Consider the following 25,607-nt stretch of genomic DNA (forward strand, 5'->3'; position numbering starts at 1 on the left):
CAACAAGTTGCTTTCTTGTTCCATCTTACTGAAAACGAGGCCTTTCAGTCATCTTGCCCATGTGGTATGATTTGCATGTCTCAAGTGATTCAAAATCAAGTGAGTCCAAACGATCCATCTGTATGGAATTTCTTCATGCATATCTACCAATAGACATGGTTCACATGTCTCAATCTTTTCAAAAACGAGTGAGTTTAAAGATCCATCAACATGGAGCTTCTTCATGTGTTTTATACCAACATGACTCAAATGGCAGTGCCACAAGTATGTGGTACTATCATTACTATCTTATATCTTTTGGCATGAACATGTGTATCACTATGATCGAGATTCAATAAACCATTCATTTTAGGTGCAAGACCATTGAAGGTATTATTCAAATAAACAGAGTAACCATTATTCTCCTTAAATGAATAACCGTATTGCGATAAACATAATCCAATCATGTCTATGCTCAACGCAAACACCAAATAACAATTATTTAGGTTTAACACCAATCTCGATGGTAGAGGGAGCATGCGATGTTTGATCACATCAACCATGGAAACACTTCCAACATATCGTCATCTCACCTTTAGCTAGTCTCCGTAGCCTTTTATTTCGAGTTACTAACACTTAGCAACCGAACCGGTATTTATTACCCTGGTGCTACTAGGAGTACTAGTAAAGTACACATTAATATAATGTATATCCAAAATACTTCTGTCGACCTTGCCAGCCTTCTCATCTACCAAGTATCTAGGGTAGTTCTGCTTCAGTGACCGTTCCCCTCATTATAGAAGCACTTAGTCTCGGGTTTGGGTTCAACCTTGGGTTTCTTCACTAGAGCAGCAACTGATTTGTCGTTTCATGAAGTATCCCTTCTTTCCCTTGCCCTTCTTGAAACTAGTGGTTTAACCATCAACAATTGATGCTCCTACTTGATTTCTACTTTCGCTGTGTCAAACATCGCGAGTTGCTCAAGGATCATCATGTCTATCCCTGATATGTTATAGTTCATCACGAAGCTCCAATAGCTTGGTGGCAGTGACTATGAAGAACCACCACTATCTTATCTGGAAGATTAACTCCCACTCAATTCAAGCGATTGTAGTACTCAGATAATCTGAGCACATGCTCAACGATTAAGCTTTTCTCCCTTAGTTTGCAGGCTTAAGAAACTTGTCAGAGGTCTCATACCTCTTGACGTGGGCACTAGTCTGAAATTCCAATTTCAGTCTTTGGAACATCTCATATGTTCTGCAACGTTTCAAAACCGTCTTTGGTGCCACAATTCTAAACCGTTAGTATTACGCACTGAACTATCATGTAGTCATCAAAACGTGTATGTCAGATGTTTCCCAACATCTACAGATGACGCTCGAGGTTCAACACACTGAGCGGTGCATTAAGGACGTAAGCCTTCTGCTCAGCAATGAGGATAATCCTCAGTTTACGGACCCAGTCCGCATAATTTCTACTATCAACTTTCAACTAAATTTTCTCTAGGAACATATGTTAAACAGCAGAACTAAAGCGTAAGCTATGAGATAATTTGCAAAGACCTTTTGACTATGTTCATGATAATTAAGTTCATCTAATCAAATTATTTAATGAACTCCCACTCAGATAGACATCCCTCTAGTCATCTAAGTGATACATGATCCGAGTCAACTAGGCCGTGTCCGATCTTCACGTGGGACGGACTAGTCATCATTGGTGAACATCTTCATGTTGATCGTATCCACTATACGACTCATGTTCGACCTTTCGGTCTTCCGTGTTCCGAGGCCATGTCTGTACATGCTAGGCTCGTCAAGTTAACCTAAGTGTATTGCGTGTGTAAATCTGGCTTACACCCGTTGTATGCGAACGTTAGAACCTATCACACCCGATCATCACGTGGTGCTTCGGAACAACGGACCTTAGCAACGGTGCACAGTTAGGGGGAACACAATTCTTGATATTTTAATGAGGGATCATCTTATTTATGCTACCGTCTTTATAAGCAAATAAGATGTAAAAACATGACAAACATCACATGCAAATCATAAAGTGACATGATATGGCCAATATCATCTTGCGCCTTTGATCTCCATCTTCGAGGCGCGGCATGAACACCATCGTCGCCGGCATGACACCATGATCTCCATCGTCGTGTCTTCATGAAGTTGCCTCGCCAACTATTACTTCTACTACTATGGCTAACGGTTAGCAATAAAGTAAAGTAATTACATGGCGTTTTCATTGACATGCAGGTCATAAATAAATTAAGACAACCCCTATGGCTCCTGCCGGTTGTCATACTCATCGACATGCAAGTCGTGATTCCTATTACAAGAACATGATCAATCTCATACATCACATATATCATTCATCACATCCTTTTGGCCATATCACATCACATAGCAAACCCTGCAAAAACAAGTTAGACGTCCTCTAATTGTTGTTGCATGTTTTACGTGGCTGCTATGGATTTCTAGCAATAACGTTTCTTACCTACGCAAAACCACGACGGTGATATGCCAATTGCTATTTACCCTTCATAAGGACCCTTTTCATCGAATCCGATCCGACTAAAGTGGAAGAGACAGACACCCGCCAGCCACCTTATGCATCAAGTGCATGTCAGTCGGTGGAACCAGTCTCACGTAAGCGTACGTGTAAGGTCGGTCCGAGCCGCTTCATCCCACAATGCCGCCGGATCAAGATAAGACTAGTAACGGTAAGCAAATTGAACAAATCATCACCCACAACTGCTTTGTGTTCTACTCGTGCATAGAATATACGCATAGACCTAGCTCATGATGCCACTGTTGGGGAACGTAGCAATAATTCAAAATTTTCCTACGTGTCACCAAGATCAATCTAGGAGATGCTAGAAACGAGAGATAGGGAGTGCATCTTCATACCCTTGAAGATCGCTAAGCGGAAGCGTTACAAGAACGCGGTTGATGGAGTCGTACTCGCGGCGATTCAAATCACGAAAGATCCGATCTAGCACCGAACGGACGGCGCCTCCGCGTTCAACACACGTACAGCCCGGGGACGTCTCCTCCTTCTTGATCCAGCAAGAGGATAGGAGAAGTTGAGGGAGAACTCCGGCAGCACGACGACGTGGTGGTGGAGTTTGTGGTATTCCTGCAGGGCTTCGCCAAGCTCTATGGAGGAGAAGGAAGAGTTGGAGGAGGGAGGGGCTGCGCCAGGGAAGGGGTGCGGCTGCCCTCTCTCTCCCTCACTATATATAGGGGGAAGGGGGGTGGAGGAGGCGCCCTAGGGTTCCCTAGGGGAGGGGCGGCGGCCACAGGGAAAACCCTAGATGGGTTTGGGCGCCCCCACCACTAGGAAACTTGCCCCCAAGCCGGGAGGGGTGGCTGCCCTAGGGGAGGCGCCCCCACCTCTCCAAGTTACATGAGATGGGGTGGGAGGGGCGCACAACCCCTTAGTGGGCTGGTGTGCCCCTTCCCCTTGGCCCATAAGGCCCCCCAACGCTTGCCGGGGCCTTCGAAACCACTTTCAGACACGCTGGTCATCACCTGGTACCCCCGGAACAATTTCGGTATCCAATACCCTTCATCCAATATATCGATATTCACCTCCGGACCATTCCGGAACTCCTCGTCACGTTCGGGATCTCATCCGGGACTCCGAACAACCTTCGGTAACCACATACTATTTCCCATAACAACTCTAGCATCACCGAACCTTAAGTGTGTAGACCCTACGGGTTCGGGAACCATGCAGACATGACCGAGACATCTCTCCGGCCAATAACCAATAGCGGGATCTGGATACCCATATTGGCTCCCACATGTTCCACGATGATCTCATCGGATGAACCACGATGTCGGGGATTCAATCAATCCCGTATACAATTCCCTTTGTCTATTGGTATGTTACTTGCCCGAGATTCGATCATCGGTATCCCCATACCTCGTTCAATCTCGTTACCGGCAAGTCTCTTTACTCGTTCCGTAACGCATGATCTTGTGGATAACTCATTAGTCACATTGAGCTCATTATGATGATGCGTTACCGAGTGGGCCCAGAGATACCTCTCCGTCACACGGAGTGGCAAATCCCAGTCTCGATTCGTGCCTTCTCAACAGACACTTTCGGAGATACCCGTAGTGTGCCTTTATAGCCACCCAGTTACGCTATGACGTTTGGCACACCCAAAGCATTCCTACGGGATCCGGGAGTTCCACAATCTCATGGTCTAAGGAAATGATACTTGACATTAGAAAAGCTTTAGCAGACGAACTATACGATCTTGTGCTATGCTTAGGATTGGGTCTTGTCCATCACATCATTCTCCTAATGATGTGATCCCGTTATTAATGACATCCAATGTCCATGGTCAGGAAACCATAACCATCTATTGATCAACGAGCTAGTCAACTAGAGGCTTACTAGAGACATGTTGTGATCTATGTATTCACACATGTATTACGGTTTCCAGTTAATACAATTATAGCATGAACAATAGACAATTATCATGAACAAGGAAATACAATAATAACCATTTTATTATTGCCTCTAAGGCATATTTCCAACAGTTTCGTCCTAAGGTGAGCTATCTTCGTCTCCATACTCTCGCTATCTTCAAAGTCGAGCTTATCCAAGACATATGGTCTTGCATGGCAGGGGATGCACTAGTCAAGTTGTAAAAAATGAAAATTACACATCGAAGCAAAGAAGCACAAGTCATGCTTAATTATGAAAAATTACTTGTCGTCATTAAGTATCGTAAAAACTTGGAAGGTCCCGTCCAGCTTGATGGTGAAGCACCTACCGTTTTGTAGGTGATACCTGTCGCACATACCCCGGTCGTCATTGCAGTAATCGCACTCAGGGATCCTATCTTCGTCAGACATTTCCTGTGTTCATAATACAAATACTAAGAATCGACGAAAATTACCGGGAACTCAACACACAGATCACTATTCAGCACGGGTTGACTTTCGGCCTGTCGAGTCTTCCTTGGAAACTCTCATCTCACGTGGTGTATATGGTGGGCACTCCCTCTTTGATATTTTGACAGTCGATGATGGTCGCTCCTCCCTTCGTTCCCGAGTACATTACACCAAAATTTCTAGCACACGAGAAAGAAGGAGACGACCTCGACGACAACATTCGGGATTCTTCCTCTCTCATATATCGACCGTATATGGTGGACACTCCCTCACTGATAGTTGACCATCAGTGATGGTCGCCACTCCTCCTTCACCTAGTGCATTACAAAGTTCTAGCACAAGGAGAAGAAGGAGAAGCGCTCCCCATGACAACAATCAGGATTCTTCCTCTCTCATATATCGACCGTATATGGTGGACACTCCCTCATTGAAAGTACCACAAGGAGCCCCAACAGAATGAAAGTTAACCTGTTACATATATCGAGCAATGACATAAAAATGGCATGTGTTTTGCCGGAATTTTGTTTAATTCATGTTCCGGCAAATCACGGGCACTTGATATTTCCTACCTTATAGCACAAGTCATGCTGAAATCCATGAATTTTTTGGGCTTGACCTTTGCTAGAATAGGATATATCGAGCGCCTGAAATTTGCACGAACAAAAATGAATCAACATTCCGGCAAAACATAGGCCACTCAGAGGTGTTCCCTACAAAATCATACACATGTCCGAAGAGACAACCAATACATGTTGAAATATCATCATACACATGTCCAAGGAGAAGAGAAGGAGGTGGACTTTTAGCTCACCGGCTCGGCTGTTGAGGAAGTAGAGGAAGCTCTGACGATGATCACTACGAAGCCTGTATATTCCACCGAGTGAAAATTTTAGATCATCAAATCTCATGTAGCATTCTTTGATGACAAAGTGATAATGACATAAAAAATAATTAAAGTGTCCACTATATTTCTATATTAAAAACCTATTCGATACCTAAAACATTTGTATATTCGAAAAACCTATTCGATACCTAAAACATTTCTATATTCAAAAACATTATTCGATACCTAAAATATTTAAAGGTGTTTTCTATTCTATTACTAATTTTTCTATTCTATCATTAGTTATAATTTCTTTTCTATTCTATTACCAATTTTTTATTCTATTACTAGTTATAATTTCTACCAACTAAGTGTCCAATACACTTTCTACCAACTAATTTTTTAACTAATTCAGTAAACTAGAAACCATAAAGTAGAAACTACAAAATAATCCAGTAAACTACAAACTATAAACTAATTTAGTTAAATGAGGGAGGAGGCAGGGAGGAGGAGGAGGTGTGGCAGCTGGAGAAGGGAGGAGGAGGACGAGGAGGAGGAGGAGGAGGGGGAGAAGGAGGATGGAGGAGGGGCTGCGGCTGGAGGTGGAGGAGGAGTCTTACCCAGGCTGGCAACGGCGGCAATGGTGTACGGCGGCGCGCGGCGACAGTGGTGAGAGAGAGTGAGCACAGGGAGAGTGAGGTGGACGGTCGGGGGGATAATACTGTCTAGCAGTAGCGATGGGCCACTTACCCCATGCTACTGCTAAGCCAGGCCCACGGGGGCCGCAGTGCCCTCGGGGCTAGCCATAGTAGCAACGCGGGCCAGGAACCCGACGCTGCTGCTACCACGTTAGTAGTAGCACGGGCCAGGCATAGCGCGCTGTTGCTATTGCTAGCCCCGGGGGCACTATGGGCCCCCATTAGCAGTAGCGCATGTTTGTTCAACCCACGCTGCTGCAACGATTTACCTGCAGCGAGGCTTTTAGAGGCGCGTTACTGCTAACTCTCAGCAACGCGGGCCACCTACCCCACACTACTGCTAAGTATCTTCCTATAGACATTTCCCTATTAGTGGTTGGCGCAACTTGGCCTAGTATGTACCATTGATATTTTTAGGGGAGCTCTCACTAGATCCATCACTAACCATAGCCATCTACCGTGGAAGACCACCAGGGGAAGAAACCAACAACCACCGGGTGCAACTCCCGAGCATCAAAGTGAAGCTCCAAAACAATACAAGCCATTCGCCCTTAAGGAAACCCAAACCTAGACCTAGCACATACATAGTCAACTTGCCTCCTCCCTCATCCTCATTCTAGTCGGCGACACCGCCAAAGAAGAAGGGAAGAGGAGTTGATGCAGGCATGCGACTTTCAAGGAGGAAGAGAAGGGGAGAGAAAGAACGAAGTCCATTTGCGACCGCTACAATATAATCTCCCCTTAGAGTGCAAAAAATATAAAAAATAGGTGTGAGCATTGTATCTCTAGTGCACGGCCCCAATTTGATGTGTGGTAGATGGTGGAAAGACCGACTTTTAATATGGGTGTTAGCCAGGGGGTTTCCAAGAAATGACCAAAGCTCCCCGGTAGCTCCCATGCGTGAATTTGGCACATCCATCCGAGATCAGACGGTCCATGTTAAAAATTTATACTTTGCACCTCCAATTCTATTAGCACCATGACCCGACATGAGCATTTATGCAACCAGACGAACGTACGACACATCATCAGCCAATTCGTTAATCCACCATGCATAGCGTCGAGGCAACCCTTGTCCAGTGCCCACTGGATTAGATGGCCATTGACACGTCGCCTTGCTGGCAGTGGTGGAGCTACAAACTAAGAGCAGAGCGAGCCAGTCTAAAGAATATCACCCAATTTTTTTGAAATGGCTTAGTGAGGCTTATACTTTGCATTGTCTTTGTTCTGAGTTGGGCCGGCCATGGCACAGTTTTGCCCTTACGTAGCTTTGCCACTGGCTCTTGGCTATCAGCGCACAATGCACCCCACATAATTTTCATTCTATTATTGTATTATTGCAGATGCCCAAAGTGTATTACTTCATGGTTGTAATGCCTCCGGGCGGGGTACAAGGCCGCAACACCTCACATCTAAATTGTCCCCTTATATCAACACTAGTCCGTTTTCACACTTTACGGTTAACTTTGAGGTTCCTTGCGTACAGTCTTCTGAAAAAGAAGAAAATCTATATTGATATGATGACTATCAATCCTATTAAGCCGAATATTATAGGATGATATACGTGTAACAAATTTACCAAGTACTAGATTCTTCTGAACAAAACAACACGAAATAGATTGTTCATGTCGAACGAGCATGCTGCATGATACGGGGAGAGACATATGCCTCTCTCGTCCAGTACACAAGTTTGCACGTCAGGACACGTGCACTGCAGATACCCAGAGTACACTACATGCATGCGACTGATCAACGTCACGAGGGACTGGCCAGGAAGCCGTACTGCCCATCAGCAGTGCCAGCGCCGTTGGCCGTGGCGGCCCTTGGCATGGCCGCCGGCTCGAACCCGAGCACCCTCGCGCGCTCCACGTAGGCACGCTTCACGCTGGTCCGCTGGTAAACCAGCAGCCCCGCCACGCTGCGACTCGCGTCGGCGCGGAACGGCCGGCCGGAGCCCATGAACCCGTCCAGCAGGTGCAGGTAGGCCTCCAGGTCGTGGCAGCAGGCCGGGCCGGCGTCCGGGCGCAGGCACGGCGAGTCGCGGCTGTCCAGCGTCAGCTCCGCGCCACCCGCGTGCACGTATCCTTCGGCCATCGTCGTCGGTTTCACGAGCCCGGGGACGCGCGTCACCACGTCGCCGGCGTTCACCACGCGCAGCACGTTCACGCCCCGCTCGTGCTGTAGCCGGTCCGCGAACGCGCGGTTGCCTGCCTTCGGGCCGCCGAAGGAAACCACGGAGACGGGCGGCGGCTGATGATCATCTGCAGCGGTGCTGTTACTCGCCGCATCGGCGGCCAGGCACGCGCTTAGCTCGTCGGCGGCGAGGAGGGCCAAAGATGCGCCGAGGCTGTGGCCAACCACCGTGATGCTGAGCTCCTCGCCCTTGTACACCTCGATCAGCCGCCTCACCTCCTCCACAATGGCGTCCGACAGGCTGGGCACGTGGTCGCCGGCCGTCTTGTACAGGCTGAGGAACCCCTTCGCCACCTTGGGCACGTTCTGCGCCGCCGTGGCGTCGTCGCCGTCATCGTCGTCCGACACTGGCACGAGGCCGGTGCGGAGGTTCTCTGCCCACTCAGGGCACGTGGCGGTGCCGCGCAGCACAATGACGATGTCGTGACGGCCCATGCGCCGAACCTCGCGCTCGTTGTCGCAGACGGCGACGTAGCCGGCGAAGCTGGTGCGCTGTGTCAGCCACTTGGGCGCTGACCGCCGCTGCACCCACGGCGGGATTGTCAAGGAAGACGTGGCAAACAGGCTGCGCGTCGGCCGGTACGACCGGTCCGGTAGCACGAGCGCGCGATGCTGGCCGCGGCCGTGCGACGGCGACGACGGCATGGAGTGGAACGCCGTGTAGGCGGCCTGCACGAAGTCGCCGTATCGCAAAACCTCGCGGCGGAGGTTCTGGTCGAGCGGGTCGACCAGGCCCTTCCACGCGCCCTCACCGTGGTAACGTCGCCATTCGGCGGCGATGGAGCCCCTGGGCGAGGGCCGCGGCGAGAGCGTGAGGAGCCGCTGCATTTGTGCCAGGCTACGCGGGGACATCTCGTCCGTGGCGGGCCTCCCTGTGAACGGCAGGAACGTGGACAGGTTCAGCGCGTTGAGGAGACCGCCCCGGCGGCCTTTGCGTTCGTCGGAGTCGGTGGTGGTCTCCTCCCTGTCGCCCCCGCCGGGCTCGTCGGCGAGCGCCTTCTTAGGCCGGACTGGGAGCGGGAGCGGCGGCGGGCGGAGGAGGAGGCGGTCGAGGTTGGCGAGGTGCGTCTTTGTACAGACGGCGTTAGGCTTGGTGGTGATGGCCATCGCCGTTGCGTTTGGGTTGAGAGGCGACGGCCGGCTGTGGCGCGGCGGTGCCGCGATAGCTGCCGCGGCGGACATGGCCGGAAAAGCAAAAAAGCGCGCGGGCGCGGTGCGCCAAATTCGTCGACGTGGAGTGGTTCGAAGGTGGCAATCGCTAGCGTGTGCACAAGCATGTCAAGTGCAAGTGCGGTGGTTTATAGCTAGGCAAGGGGCGCGCGCAAAATGTGCATCACGTGTAGTCGTCACGCGTTGTGCTTTCTTTTGGGTCTGAATCAGGTTACCAAAATCAAGTGCAGTTCTAAACTAAGCGTAGTTCAGATGACTAGATTCTTTGTGGTGAAACATATGCTCATAGAGGCAAAATATGCGTGCATGCATTTATAGAATTGATTGCATGTGAGTATTTGGGTTTATACAGCGTGAAAAAAAGTGAATTACGGTTATTATTCTAAAACAAAATCAATTACAGTTCCTACACCAAGCGGTCAACTTGCTAAGCTATCAAAAATATGAAATCAATTGTGGTTCCCAAAATTCCATTACTAATAAAAGGCGTGAGGCAAAACTAAATGGGGGTGGATCTCTTGTCGGCCCTTTCTACTTGCTCTGATCCTGAATTCTTGATTTGATTTTCTAACACATGTCTAAGTAGATGTCTTGCACGACTGAAATCTAAGTAAGAGCCTTAGTCTATACTCTAAAACGAAGTGTCATCATTATTCTTCTCCGTTTTCTTCTAACAGTTCGGTTAAAGATCGTAATGTACATCTTTTTATTTTTCGAGAAAGATCAGTAGTTCAGCGCTATTAGTACGTAGTAGTACGAAGCACTAGTTGGCGCACGTGCAGAAATAAGCTGCTTCCACCGGCCAGGCCGCAATTCAGTGAACCTGACTGAACTGTTCACACAAAGGAATGATGCATCAACTCAAACTCATGGTGCACGTGTCAGTTACAGCACGGATGTTCTTTCTCTGGGGATACCAGCAGAGCCGGACACCACTTTTTTTCTAGGACGCGTTTCGTTCATATGCACTTGTGTTTTGTGGCCCAATGATAATAAATTTATTACATCTAAAAAGACTGTTAGGCGATTGTGCAGGAACAGCAGCGGCGTCTCATCTATTGAGAAGAAGGAACGGTGTTTGATCTACGATTTAAAAAAGGAACAGTGTTTGATTGAGAGAAACAAAGTCAATACAAACAACTGGAAAGGATGCAAGAGGCATTTTTTTTTGCGGGTGATGCAAGAGGCATTATTAAAGGACTTCACATCTTCAAGATTTTTAGAAAGAGTTATTTATTTATTCATTGCGGGTAAAAACTCATATTACTCGAGCATTAACCGTACAATCCTCTTTGCATAAAGCAATGACTTCTGGGAGACCAGAGCTCAACCAAACTACAGTTCTACTTCCAGTTCTTGCAAAATTTGATAAGAAATCATTAACTAAATTTTGACGACGGTTGATATGAGCAATATAAGTCATACGAAGAGACTTTAGATGCTTGCTCTCTGCCACCAAAGACGCATAGACCGATCTGTCTATTCCATTCTTATTCAACATGTTCATCGTTGAGGAGATCCATTCTTTGAATAGCTAGAGATAACCCCTCCATGCATGCACATATTTCTGCTTCAAGGGCATCTCGGCAAGCAAAGAGTTCCCTGCAAGATGAATAAATGATGTTGCCGAGGTCATCATGAAGCACCATGCTAGCTCCGGCCTTCCCATCCTCTAAATATATCAGGTTTGTAACATATCTTACCCCATCTAGCAAAAATTCTCAATTTATACCCCATTTAGGTGAACTTTGTGCCACATAAGTTTTACTTTCGTACACCCCCTTTGAAAGTTTCCACGAATATTAAAGTTACTTTAAAAAGTTATCACCATATTATCCTCCACATCAAACGTATTGAATACATTGGTTGACTATATTATCCTTTTTGATTGAAGGGATACCTTCTAATCTTCATATTTAATCTGCATCAAAATCCATAAACTTTTCTCGGGGGTGTGTCGAAGCAAAGTTCATGCCACATATTACCACATTTTTAGTGTTTTCCCCAATTTTGGAGCAGACTAGATGCGCCATGTTTGTAGTTTTTCATTTTCTCTAGTTTTTTATCACCTGGTATTTGTAGTGTATCAAATCGGACCAGCATACTAGACCTGGCTTGCACCCGCGCCTAGTCCACACCACACATGCTCTGGTCTTGGTCGCACCACAAGATGCGTTACACCACACCCAACCCGCACCACACCACATCGCGCACTCGCTCAACCGCTAGGGTTTGGTTTCGCCAACGCCGACGGAGATCTCATGTTGGAGGAAGCATCATAGGCTAGAGTTGAAGCACGTAGCATGCATTGGTTATTCCGTTGCTTTGCAAGTGCCAAGCAACAACAAGCCAAGAAGATGGGAAGCATGAAGTCGCCCGCGAAGGCGAAGCCGAGGGGGTTGCCATCCCGACAATGAGCAGCTATAGGTAGGAAGCCAAGGTGTCCACGAGCACGTTCATGGTAAGTTTCCAATGATGACTATTAAATTAGGTTGGGAAGCGTGAGTACCCCGTAGGGCCGCGTGTGGTGTTTATAGATGTTGGCTGAAAGCCTGCAGTAGTGTACATGTTGGGACTATCACTAACGATGTGTCTGGGGGGAAACAAAACATAGAGATATGGATACAAAGAGGTTTAAATGGCTCTATCTCTAACTTGTCTAACACTCCCTCTCAATCTATGCTCTATGGAACTTTTCCAAGATTGAGATTGTACTTGAAGTTAACCAACCTTCTCATTGTGAGAGGTTTTGTGAAACCATCGGCCAACTGATCTCCAGATGAAATGAACCTTATGTCAAGTAATTTTCGAGCTACTCTTTCTCTGATAAAGTGGAAATTAATTTCAATATGTTTTGTGTGTGCATGAAAAACATGATTAACTAAGAGATATCTTACACCAATATTATCACACCATAATCTCGCAGCCTCTGGAGCCTTGATTTCAAGTTCATAGATCAAAGTCTGAATCCACAATACTTTAGCTATAGCATTTGCCAAAGCTTTGTACTCAACCTCGATGCTTGACCTTGAGAGAGTAGTCTGTTTTCTTACACTCCATGATACAAGATTTGTTCTCAGAAACATAGCAAATCCACCTATGGATCTTCTATCATCAGCACACCCTGCCCAACCTGCATCAGAGTAGACAGTGACAAGCATAGATGGAGGGTTGACAATCAGAAGTCCAAGTCCTTATGAGAACTTTAGATACCTCAAAGTTCTCTTAACTGTAGTCCAATGAGTGATGCTAGGTGCATGCAAATATTAACATACTTTGTTTACATAATAGGAGATATCAAGACATGTAAGAGTTAAATATTGTAATGCACCTAGAACAATTCTGTAATTTGTAGCAAACTCTGGTCCAAGTGCGTCTCCACTCTCAACTGTATGTTTTTCTGAAGTTAAGATTGGTGTACTCACAGGTTTGCAATTTTGCAATCCTACTCTCCTGAGTATTTCACTGGTGTATTTTTTTTCTGTGTGAGAAGTATACCATCCTTTACCTGCTTGACCTCTATACATAGGAAGTATTGAAGATTTGCCAAGTCCTTCACGACAAACTTCAGCTTTAGGTCCTTAAGCAGACAGGTAGTGGCATCTGAAACTAGCAACAATTATACCATCAACATAAACAAGCACAAATATAGTGGTGTTGCCTTTACTGTAAAAGAGAATTAAGGTAAAATATGGACCCACCAGCTACATCTTCGCATGCAAGGAAGTGCCTTGTTTTGTGAAAATAAAAATGATTCCTCCCATGACAGCTGAAACCCAACAGCTATATCTTCGCACGCAAGGAAGTGCCTCCTTATCCTTCCTGACAGCTGGGACCCACCCGGTCGAAGCATATGTAGCATTGTCCGTCTTGTCGCAAATGTGTGCGTATATACTGGTCGGTCGGTCTCTCTACAAATATGAACCTTGGCCGAGTAAGTAGCGGCACGTGTCATATAGAGTCCTTGACGTAGCAGTTCAGGCAGTCCCATCTAAACCGTGTACACGTACCTATAGCCACATGATAAAAAATACGGCCACGTACGTACATACAGGTGGGGTCTCAAATGCGTACTCGCGCATATGTACGACCAGGGCTTGTGTATATGGAGAGACAACACACAACAACAACAGCGTCCTATTCATCGGCAGCCAACCGGCTAGGTCGAAATGGAGAAACAACATCGTGTTCATCGGGAGGCAACAGAATGCGTCATGTTCATCGGGAGCCAACCAGCTTGGACGAAACAGTCGAAATGGGGTTTGAAGTACCGCAAAATTAAGGAAACAACCTTTTGTTCGACCGTGTACGGTCGAAACAGGGTTTTGTTTATCGAAAGGAGTCTGGCGTACCGCAAAACGGAGGAAACAGACTTATGTTCGAGCGCCTACGTGAAGGAAATATGCCCTAGAGGCAATAATAAAGTTGTTATTTTATATTTGCTTATATCATGATAAATTTTTATTATTCATGCTAGAATTGTATTAACCAGAAACTTGATACATGTGTGAATACATAGACAAAACACCATGTCCCTAGTAAACCTCTACTAGACTAACGCGTTAATCAAAGATGGTTAAGTTTCCTAACCATAGACATGTATTGTCATTTGATGAACGTGATCACATCATTAGGAGAATGATGTGATGGACAAGACCCATTCGTTAGCTTAGCATAATGATCGTTAAGTTTTATTGCTATTGCTTTCTTCATGACTTATACATATTCCTTTGACTATGAGATTATGCAACTCCCGAATATCGGAGGAATACCTTGTGTGCTATCAAACGTCACAACGTAACTGGGTGATTATAAAGATGCTCTACAGGTATCTCCGAAGGTGTTTGTTGGGTTGGCATAGATCGAGATTAGGATTTGTCACTCCGAGTATCGGAGAGGTATCTCTGGGCCCTCTCGGTAATGCACATCATAATAAGCCTTGCAAGCAATGTGACTAATGAGTTAATTGCGGGATGAAGCATTACAGAACGAGTAAAGAGACTTGCCGGTAACGAGATTGAACTAGGTATGAAGATACCAACGATCGAATCTCGGGCAAGAAACATACCGATGACAAAGGGAATAACGTATGTTGTCATTACGGTTTGACCGACAAAGATCTTCATAGAATATGTAGGAACCAATATGAGCATCCAGGTTCCGCTATTGGTTATTGGCTGAAGAGGTGTCTCGGTCATGTCTACATAGTTCTCGAACCCGTAGGGTCCGCGTTCGATTACGATTTTGTATTATATGAGTTATGTGATTTGGTGACCGAATGTTGTTTGGAGTCCCAGATGAGATCACAGACATGACGAGGAGTCTCTAAATGGTCGAGAGGTAAAGATTCATATATAGGACGATAGTATTCGGACACCGGAAATGTTCTGGGGGTACCGGGTACGTATTGGGTCACCAGAAGGTGTTCCGGACAACCCCCGGCAAGCTATATGGGCCTAATGGGCCAAGAGGGGAAACACACCAGCCACAAAGTGGCTAGTGCGCCCCCCCACATATGGGCTGGCCAAATTGGAGAAGGGAAGGGGAAGAAGGAAAGGAAAAAAGGAATAGGATTCCCCCTTCCCCCTCTTCCCTTCCTACTCCGAGTAGGAATAGGAAAGGGGGGAGGCCGAATTGGGAGAACCCCAGGTAGGATTCCTCCTACTTGGGGCGCCCCCTTGGTTGCCTCTCCTCCCCTCCAACCTATATATATATATGTGTGTGTGTGGGGAGGGGGTGGCAGCGCTAGAACACACAATAAATATTGTTAGCCATGTGCGGCGCCCCCCTTCACAGTTTACGCCTCCTGTCATATTCACGTAGTGCTTAGGCGAAGCCCTGTGCGGATCACTTCACCATCACCGTCACCACGCCATCATGCTGACGGAACTCTCCCTCGACACTTTGCTGGATCAAGAGTTCGAGGGACGTTATCAAGCTGAACGCGTGCAAAACTCGAAGGTGTCATACGTTCGGTGCTTGATCGGTCGGAACGAGAAGAAGTCCGACTACATCAACCGCGTTGTCAAACGCTTCCGCTTTTGGTCTACAAGGGTACGTGGACACACTCTCCCCCTCTCGTTGCTATGCATCTCCTAGATAGATCTTGCGTGAGTGTAGGAAATATTTTTAAATTGCATGCTACGTTCCCCAATAGTGGCATCCGAGCCAGGTCTATGCGTAGATGATATGCACAAGTAGAACACAAAGAGTTGTGGGCGATCATAGTCATACTGCTTACCACCAATGTCTTATTATGATTTGGCGGTATTGTTGGCTGAAGCGGCCCCGACCAACCTTACATGACCACGTTCATGAGACCGGTTCCACCGACAGACATGCAACTAGTTTTGCATAAAGGTGGCTGGCGGGTGTCTGTTTCTCCAACTTTAGTTGAATCAAATTTGACTGCGGTCGGTCCTTGTTGAAGGTTAAAATAGCAAACTTGATAAATCACCGTTGTGGTTTTGATGCGTAGGTAAGAACAGTTCTTACTAGAAGCCCGTAGCAGCCACGCAAAACTTGCAACAACAAAGTAGAGGACGTCTAACTTGTTTTGCAGGGCATGTTGTGATGTGATATGGTCAAGACATGATGTGATATACGTTATTGTATGAGATGATCATGTTTTGTAGAAGTTATCGGCAACTGGCAGGAGCCTTATATGGTTGTCGCTTTATTTTATGAAATGCAAACGCCATGTAATTGCTTTACTTTATCACTATGCATTAGCGAGAGTTGTAGAAGCAATAGTTGGCGAGATGACGACGACGCTACGATGGAGATCAAGGTGTCAAGCCGGTGACGATGGAGTGTTGGGTAACGTAGTAATTTCAAAATTTTCCTACGCACACGCAAGATCATGGTGATGCATAGCAACGAGAGGGGAAGAGTGTTGTCTAGTACCCTCGTAGACCATAAGCGGAAGCGTTATGACAACGTGGTTGATGTAGTCGTACGTCTTCACGGTCGACCGATCCTAGTACCGAAAGTACGTCACCTCCGCAATCTGCACACGTTCAGCTCGGTGATGTCCCACGAACTCTCGATCCAGCTGAGTGTCGAGGGAGAGCTTCGTCAGCACGATGGTGTGATGACGGTGATGATGATGCTACCGTCGCAGGGCTTCGCCTAAGCACTACGATGATATGACCGAGGTGGATTATGGTGGAGGGGGGCACCGCACACGGCTAAGGGATCAATGATCAACTTGTGTGTCTATGGGGTGCCCCCTGGCCACGTATATAAAGGATGGAGGGAGGAGGAGGGCGCGCCCAAAGTGTGGAGTCCTACTAGGAAAAAAGGAAGGGAGAAGGAGAAGGAAGGAAGGAGCTGTTGGGGAACATAGTAATTTCAAAAAAATTCCTACGCACACGCAAGATCATGGTGATGCATAGCAACGAGAGGGGAGAGTGTGACCTACGTACCCTTGTAGATCGACAGCGGAAGCGTTAGCACAACGCGGTTGATGTAGTCGTACGTCTTCACGGCTCGACCGATCAAGCACCGAAACTACGGCACCTCCGAGTTTTAGCACACGTTCAGCTCGATGACGATCCCCGGACTCCGATCCAGCAAAGTGTCGGGGAAGAGTTCTGTCAGCACGACGGCGTGGTGACGATCTTGATGTACTACCGTCGCAGGGCTTCGCCTAAGCACCGCTACAATATTATCGAGGATTATGGTGGAAGGGGGCACCACACACGGCTAAGAATATGATCATGTGGATCAACTTGTGTGTCTAGGGGCGCCCCCTGCCCCCGTATATAAAGGAGTAAGGGGAGGAGGCCGGCCGGCCCCTACTAGGAGGGGGAAAGAAGTGGGGAGGGAGAAGGAAAGGGGGGCGCCACCCCCCTCTCCTAGTCCAATTCGGACCAGGGGGGAGGAGGCGCGCGGCCCACCTTTGGCTGCCCCTCTCTCTCTCCACTAAGGCCCATATGGCCCATTACTTCTCCCGGGGGGGTTCCGGTAACCCTCCGGCTCTCCGGTTTTCTCCGAAATCACCTGGAACACTTCCGGTGTCCGAATATAGCCGTCCAATATAGCAATCTTTATGTCTCGACCATTTCGAGACTCCTCGTCATGTTTGTGATCACATCCGGGACTCCGAACTAACTTCGGTACATCAAAACTCATAAACTCATAATATAACTGTCATCGAAACCTTAAGCGTGCGGACCCTACGGGTTCGAGAACAATGTAGACATGACCGAGACACGTCTCCGGTCAATAACCAATAGCAGAACCTGGATGCTCATATTGGCTCCTACATATTCTACGAAGATCTTTATCGGTCAGACCGCATAACAACATACGTTGTTCCCTTTGTCATCGGTATGTTACTTGCCCGAGATTCGATCGTCGCTATCTCAATACCTAGTTCAATCTCGTTACCGGAAAGTCTCTTTACTCGTTTCGTAATACATCACCTCGCAACTAACTCATTAGTTGTAATGCTTGCAAGGCTTATGTGATGTGCATTACAGAGAGGGCCCAGAGATACCTCTCCGACAATCGGAGTGACAAATCCTAATCTCGAAACACGCCAACCCAACATTCACCTTTGGAGACACCTGTAGAGCTCCTTTATAATCATCCAGTTATGTTGTGACGTTTGGTAGCACACAAAGTGTTCCTCCGATAAACGGGAGTTGCATAATCTCATAGTCATAGGAACATGTATAAGTCATGAAGAAAGCAATAGCAACATACTAAACGATCGGGTGCTAAGCTAATGGAATGGGTCATGTCAATCACATCATTCTCCTAATGATGTGATCCCATTAATCAAATGTCAACACATGTCTATGGTTAGGAAACATAACCATCTTCAATTAACGAGCTAGTTAAGTAGAGGCATACTAGTGACGTTTGGTTTGTCTATGTATTCACACAAGTATTATGTTTCCGGATAATACAATTCTAGCATGAATAATAAACATTTATCATGATATAAGGAAATAAAATAATAACATTATTATTGCCTCTAGGGCATATTTCCTTCAGGAGCGCCCCCTTTCCCTAGTCCAATTCGGACCAGTCCACGGGGAAGGGGCGCAGCCACCCTTGCGGCCTTTCTCTCCTTCCCGGTATGGCCCATTAAGGCCCAATACGAATTCCCGTAACTCTCCGGTACTCCGAAAAATACCCGAATCACTTGGAACCTTTCCGATGTCCGAATATAGCCTTCCAATATATCGATCTTTACGCCTCGACCATTTCGAGACTCCTCGTCATGTCCCCGATCTCATCCGGGACTCCGAACAAACTTTGGTCATCAAATCACATAACTCATAATACAAATCGTCACAGAACGTTAAGCGTGCGGACCCTACGGGTTCGAGAACTATGTAGACATGACCGAGACTCATCTCCGCTCAATAACCAATAGCGGAACCTGGATGGTCATATTGGTTCCTACATATTCTACGAAGATATTTATTGGTCAAACCGCATAACAACATACGTTGTTCCCTTTGTCATCGGTATGTTATTTGCCCGTGATTCGATCGTCGGTATCTCAATACCTAGTTCAATCTTGTTACTGGAAAGTCTCTTTACTCGTTCCGTAATGCATCATCTCGCAACTAACTCATTAGTCACATTGCTTGCAAGGCTTATAGTGATGTGCATTACCGAGAGGGCCTAGAGATACCTCTCCGATAGGCGGAGTGACAAATCCTAATCTAAATCTATGCCAACTCAACAAACACCATTGGAGACACCTGTAGAGCATCTTTATAATCACCCATTTACGTTGTGACGTTTGATAGCACACAAGGTGTGTTGGAAATATGCCCTAGAGGCAATAATAAAATGGTTATTATTATATTTCATTGTTCATGATAATAGTCTATTGTTCATGCTATAATTGTGTTATCCGGAAATCGTAATACATGTGTGAATACATAGACCACAACACATCCCTAGTGAGCCTCTAGTTGACTAGCTCGTTGATCAAAAGATAGTCATGGTTTCCTGACTATGGACATTGGATGTCATTGATAACGGGATCACAACATTAGGAGAATGATGTGATGGATAAGACCCAATCGTAAGCATAGCTCAAAGATCGTATAGTTCATTTGCTGTAGCTTTTCTGAATTTCAAGTATCATTTCCTTAGACCATGAGATTGTGCAACTCCCGGATACCGTAGGAGTGCCTTGGGTGTGCCAAACGTCACAACGTAACTGGGTGACTATAAAGGTACATTACAGGTATCTCCCAAAATGTCTGTTGGGTTGGCACGAATCGAGACTGGGATTTGTCACTCCGTATGACGGAGAGGTATCTCTGGGCCCACTCGGTAATGCATCATCATAATGAGCTCAATGTGATCAAGTGGTTGATCACGGGATCATGCATTACGGTACGAGTAAAGTGACTTGCCGGTAATTAGACTGAACAAGGTATTGGGATACCGACGATCGAGTCTCGGGCAAGTAACGTACCGATTGACAAAGGGAATTGTATACGGATTGATTGAATCCTCGACATCGTGGTTCATCCGATGAGATCATCGTGGAGCATGTGGGAGCCAACATGGGTATCCAGATCCCGCTGTTGGTTATTGACCGGAGAGTCATCTTGGTCATGTCTGCATGTCTCCCGAACCCGTTGGGTCTACACACTTAAGGTTCGGTGACGCTAGGGTTGTTAGGAAGACTTGTGTGTGATTACCGAATGTTGTTCGGAGTCCCGGATGAGATCCCGGACATCACGAGGAGTTCCGGAATGGTCCGGAGGTAAAGATTTATATATGGGAGGTTGTCATACGGTCGCCGGAAAGGTTCGGGGGCATATCGGTATTGTACTGGGGCCACCGGAGGGGTTCCGGGGGTCCACCGGGAGGGTCCACCTCTTCCGGGGGGCCTTATGGGCTGTATGGAGAAGGGAACCAGCCCAAGTGGGCTGGGTCGCCACACCCCCCTAGGGCCCATGCGCCTAGGGTTGGGGGGAAACCCTAAAGGGGGGCGCCCCCTTGCTTGGGGGGCAAGCCCCCTTCCCCTTGGCCGCCGCCCCCCTCTAGATCTCATCTAGAGGGGGCCGGTCCCCTTCCCCCTTCCCCTATAAATAGAGGGGTGAGGGGAGGGATGCTTACAACATCCAAGGCGCAGCCCCTCCCCTCCCCAACACCTCTCCTCCTCCATAAGAGCTTGCTGAAGCCCTGCCAAAGTATTGCAGCTTCATCACCACCACGCCGTCGTGCTGCTGTTGGAGCCCTCTTCCTCAACCTCTCCCTCCTCCTTGATGGATCAAGGCGCGGGAGACGTCCTCGCTCCGTACGTGTGTTGAACGCGGAGGTGCCGTCCGTTCGGCGCTAGGATCTTCGGTGACTTGGATCACGACGAGTACGACTCCATCAACCCCGTTCTCTTGAACGCTTCCGCTCGTGATCTACAAGGGTATGTAGATGCTCTCCCCTCTCCCTCGTTGCTAGATGACTCCATATATTGATCTTGGTGATGCGTAGAAAAAGTTTTAAAATTCTGCTATGTTCCCCAACAGTGGCATCATGAGCTAGGTCTATGCGTTGTTACTATGCACGAGTAGAACACAAAGTAGTTGTGGGCGTCGATATTGTCAATTATCTTGCCGTTACTAGTCTTATCTTGATTCGGCGTCATCGTGGGATGAAGCGGCCCGGACCAACCTTACATGTACGCTTACGTGAGACCGGTTCCACCGACTGACATGCACTAGTTGCATAAGGTGGCTGGCGGGTGTCTGTCTCTCCCACTTTAGTCGGATCGGATTCAATGAACAGGGTCCTTATGAAGGGTAAATAGAAATTGGCAATTCACGTTGTGGTTTTGGCGTAGGTAAGAAATGTTCTTGCTAGAATCCTATAGGAGCCACGTAAAAACTTGCAACAACAATTAGAGGACGTCTAACTTGTTTTTGCAGCAAGTGCTTTGTGATGTGATATGGCCAAAGGATGTGATGAATGATATATGTGATGTATGAGATGATCATGTTCTTGTAATAGGAATCACGACTTACATGTCGATGAGTATGACAACCGGCAGGAGCCATAGGAGTTGTGTTTATTTATTTATGACCTGCGTGTCAACATAAACGTCATGTATTTACTTTACTTTATTGCTAAAGCGTTAGCCATAGTAGTAGAAGTAATAGATGACGTGACAACTTCAAGAAGACACGATGATGGAGATCATGATGATGGAGATCATGGTGTCATGCCGGTGACAACGATGATCATGGAGCCCCGAAGATGGAGATCAAAGGAGCAAATGATATTGGCCATATCATGTCACTATTTGATTGCATGTGATGTTTATCATGTTTTACATCTTATTTGCTTAGAACGACGGTAGCTTAAATAAGATGATCCCTCGAATTAATTTCAAGAAAGTGTTCCCCCTAACTATGCACTGTTGCGAAGGTTCGTTGTTTCGAAGCACCACGTGATGATCGGGTGTGATAGATTCTAACGTTCGAATACAACGGGTGTAAGCCAGATTTACACATGCAATACACTTAGGTTGATTTGACAAGCCTAGCATGTACAGACATGGCCTCGGAACACAGAAGACCGAAAGGTCGAGCATGAGTCGTATAGAAGATACGATCAACATGAAGATGTTCACCGATGTTGACTAGTCCGTCTCACGTGATGATCGGACACGGCCTAGTTGACTCGGATCATGTTTCACTTAGATGACTAGAGGGATGTCTATCTGAGTGGGAGTTCATTGAGTAATTTGATTAGATGAACTTAATTATCATGAACTTAGTCTAAAATCTTTACAATATGTCTTGTAGATCAAATGGCCCACGTTGTCCTCAACTTCAATGCGTTCCTAGAGAAAACCAAGCTGAAAGACGATGGCAGCAACTATACGGACTGGGTCCGAAACCTGAGGATCATCCTCATAGCTGCCAAGAAAGATTATGTCCTAGAAGCACCGCTAGGTGACGCACCCGTCCCACAGAACCAAGACGTTATGAACGCTTGGCAGACACGTGCTGATGATTACTCCCTCGTTCAGTGGGGCATGCTTTACAGCTTAGAACCGGGGCTCCAAAAGCTCTTTGAGAGACACGGAGCATATGAGATGTTCGAAGAGCTGAAAATGGTTTTTCAAGCTCATGCCCGGGTCGAGAGATATGAAGTCTCCGACAAGTTCTTCAGCTGTAAGATGGAGGAAAATAGTTCTGTCAGCGAGCACATACTCACAATGTCTGGGTTGCATAACCGCTTGACCCAGCTGGGAGTTAATCTCCCAGATGACGCGGTCATTGACAGAATCCTTCAGTCGCTTCCACCGAGCTACAAGAGCTTTGTGATGAACTTCAATATGCAGGGGATGGAAAATACCATTCCTGAGGTATATTCAATGCTGAAATCAGCAGAGGTAGAAGTCAAAAAGGAACATCAAGTGTTGATGGTGAATAAAACCACTAAGTTCAAGAAAGGCAAGGGTAAAAAGAACTTCAAGAAGGACGGCAAGGGAGTTGCCGCGCCCGGTAAGCAAGCTGCCGGGAAGAAGCCAAAGAATGGACCCAAGCCCGAGACTGAGTGCTTTTATTGCAAGGGAAGTGGTCACTGGAAGCGGAACTGCCCCAAGTACTTAGCGGACAAGAAGGCCGGCAACACTAAAGGTATATGTGATATACATGTAATTTGTGTGTACCTTACCAGTACTCGTAGTAGCTCCTGGGTATTTGATACCGGCGCGGTTGCTCACATTTGTAACTCAAAGCAGGAGCTGCGGAATAAGCGGAGACTGGCGAAGGACGAGGTGACGATGCACGTCGGGAATGGTTCCAAGGTCGATGTGATCGCCGTCGGCACGCTACCTCTACATTTACCTACGGGATTAGTTTTAAACCTCAATAATTGTTATTTAGTGCCATCTTTGAGCATGAACATTGTATCAGGATCTCGTTTAATTCGAGATGGCTACTCATTTAAATCCGAGAATAATGGTTGTTCTATTTATATGAGAGATATGTTTTATGGTCATGCTCCGATGGTGAATGGTTTATTCCTAATGAATCTCGAGCGTAATGCTACACATATTCATAGTGTGAATACCAAAAGATGTAAGGTTGATAATGATAGTCCCACATACTTGTGGCACTGCCGCCTTGGTCACGTAGGTGTCGAACGCATGAAGAAGCTCCAGGCAGATGGACTTTTAGAGTCTCTTGATTACGAATCATTTGACACGTGCGAACCATGCCTCATGGGTAAAATGACCAAGACTCCGTTCTCAGGAACAATGGAGCGAGCAACCAACTTATTGGAAATCATACACACTGATGTGTGCGGTCCAATGAGTGTTGAGGCTCGCGGTGGCTATCGTTATGTTCTCACCCTCACTGATGACTTGAGTAGATATGGGTATGTCTACTTAATGAAACACAAGTCTGAGACCTTTGAAAAGTTCAAGGAATTTCAGAGTGAGGTTGAGAATCAACGTGACAGGAAAATCAAGTTCTTGCGATCAGATCGTGGGGGAGAATACTTGAGTCACGAATTTGGCACACACATAAGAAAATGTGGAATAGTTTCACAACTCACGCCGCCTGGAACACCTCAACGTAATGGTGTGTCCGAACATCGTAATCGCACCCTATTGGATATGGTGCGATCTATGATGTCTCTTACCGATTTACCGCTGTCATTTTGGGGCTATGCTTTAGAGACTGCCGCATTCACTTTAAATAGGGCCCCGTCGAAATCCGTTGAGACGACACCGTATGAATTATGGATTGGGAAGAAACCTAAGCTGTCGTTTCTAAAAGTTTGGGGATGCGATGCTTATGTCAAGAAACTTCAACCTGAAAAGCTCGAACCCAAGTCGGAAAAATGCGTCTTCATAGGATAACCTAAGAAATTGTTGGGTATACCTTCTACCTCAGATCCGAAGGCAAGATCTTTGTTGCCAAGAATGGGTCCTTTCTAGAGAAAGAGTTTCTCTCGAAAGAAATAAGTGGGAGGAAGGTAGAACTTGATGAAGTATTACCTCTTGAACCGGTAAGTGGCGCAGCTCAAGAAAATGTTCCTGAGGTGCCTGCACCGACTAGAGAGGAAGTTGATGATGATGATCATGAAACTTCAGATCAAGTTGCTACTGAACTTCGTAGGTCCACGAGGACACGTTCCGCACCAGAGTGGTACGGCAACCCTGTCTTGGAAATCATGTTGTTAGACAACGGTGAACCTTCGAACTATGAAGAAGCGATGGCGGGCCCGGATTCCGACAAATGGCTGTAAGCCATGAAATTTGAGATAGGATCCATGTATGAAAACGAAGTGTGGACTTTGACTGACTTGCCCGATGATCGGCGAGCCATAGAAAATAAATGGATCTTTAAGAAGAAGACAGACGCGGATGGTAATGTGACCATCTATAAAGCTCGGCTTGTCGCTAAGGGTTATCGACAATTTCAAGGGGTTGACTACGATGAGACTTTCTCACCGTAGCGAAGCTGAAGTCCGTCTGTATCATGTTAGCGATTGCCGCATTCTATGATTATGAGATATGGCAAATGGACATCAAAACGGCATTCCTTAATGGTTTCCTTAAGGAAGAATTGTATACGATGCAGTCGGAAGGTTTTGTCGATCCTAAGAATGCTGACAAGGTGTGCAAGCTCCAACGCTCGATTTATGGGCTGGTGCAAGCATCTCGGAGTTGGAACATTCGTTTTGATGAGATGATCAAAGCATTTGGGTTTATGCAGACTTATGGAGAAGCCTGCATTTACAAGAAAGTGAGTGGGAGCTATGTAGCATTTCTCATATTGTATGTGGATGACATACTGTTGATGGGAAATGATATAGAATTCTTGG

General features: G+C 46.6%; 1 protein-coding gene across 1 annotated transcript; it reads right to left on the reverse strand.

Moving 5' to 3' along the window:
- Positions 1–7,958: 7,958 nt before the first annotated feature.
- LOC125534269 (phospholipase A1-Ibeta2, chloroplastic-like) lies at positions 7,959–9,872 on the reverse strand. Its single transcript, XM_048697534.1, has one exon. The coding sequence runs from the start codon at positions 9,789–9,791 to the stop codon at positions 8,172–8,174; it is 1,620 nt and encodes a 539-aa protein (XP_048553491.1). The 5' UTR covers positions 9,792–9,872; the 3' UTR covers positions 7,959–8,171.
- Positions 9,873–25,607: the final 15,735 nt, after the last annotated feature.

The sequence above is a fragment of the Triticum urartu genome, chromosome 1 (genome assembly GCF_003073215.2).
Source record: "Triticum urartu cultivar G1812 chromosome 1, Tu2.1, whole genome shotgun sequence".
Classification (NCBI taxonomy): Eukaryota; Viridiplantae; Streptophyta; class Magnoliopsida; order Poales; family Poaceae; genus Triticum; species Triticum urartu.

What these genes read in the sequence shown, in the direction of transcription:
- LOC125534269 (XM_048697534.1), bottom strand. Translation starts at nt 9,791, where the DNA reads ATGTCCGCCGCGGCAGCTATCGCGGCACCGCCGCGCCACAGCCGGCCG.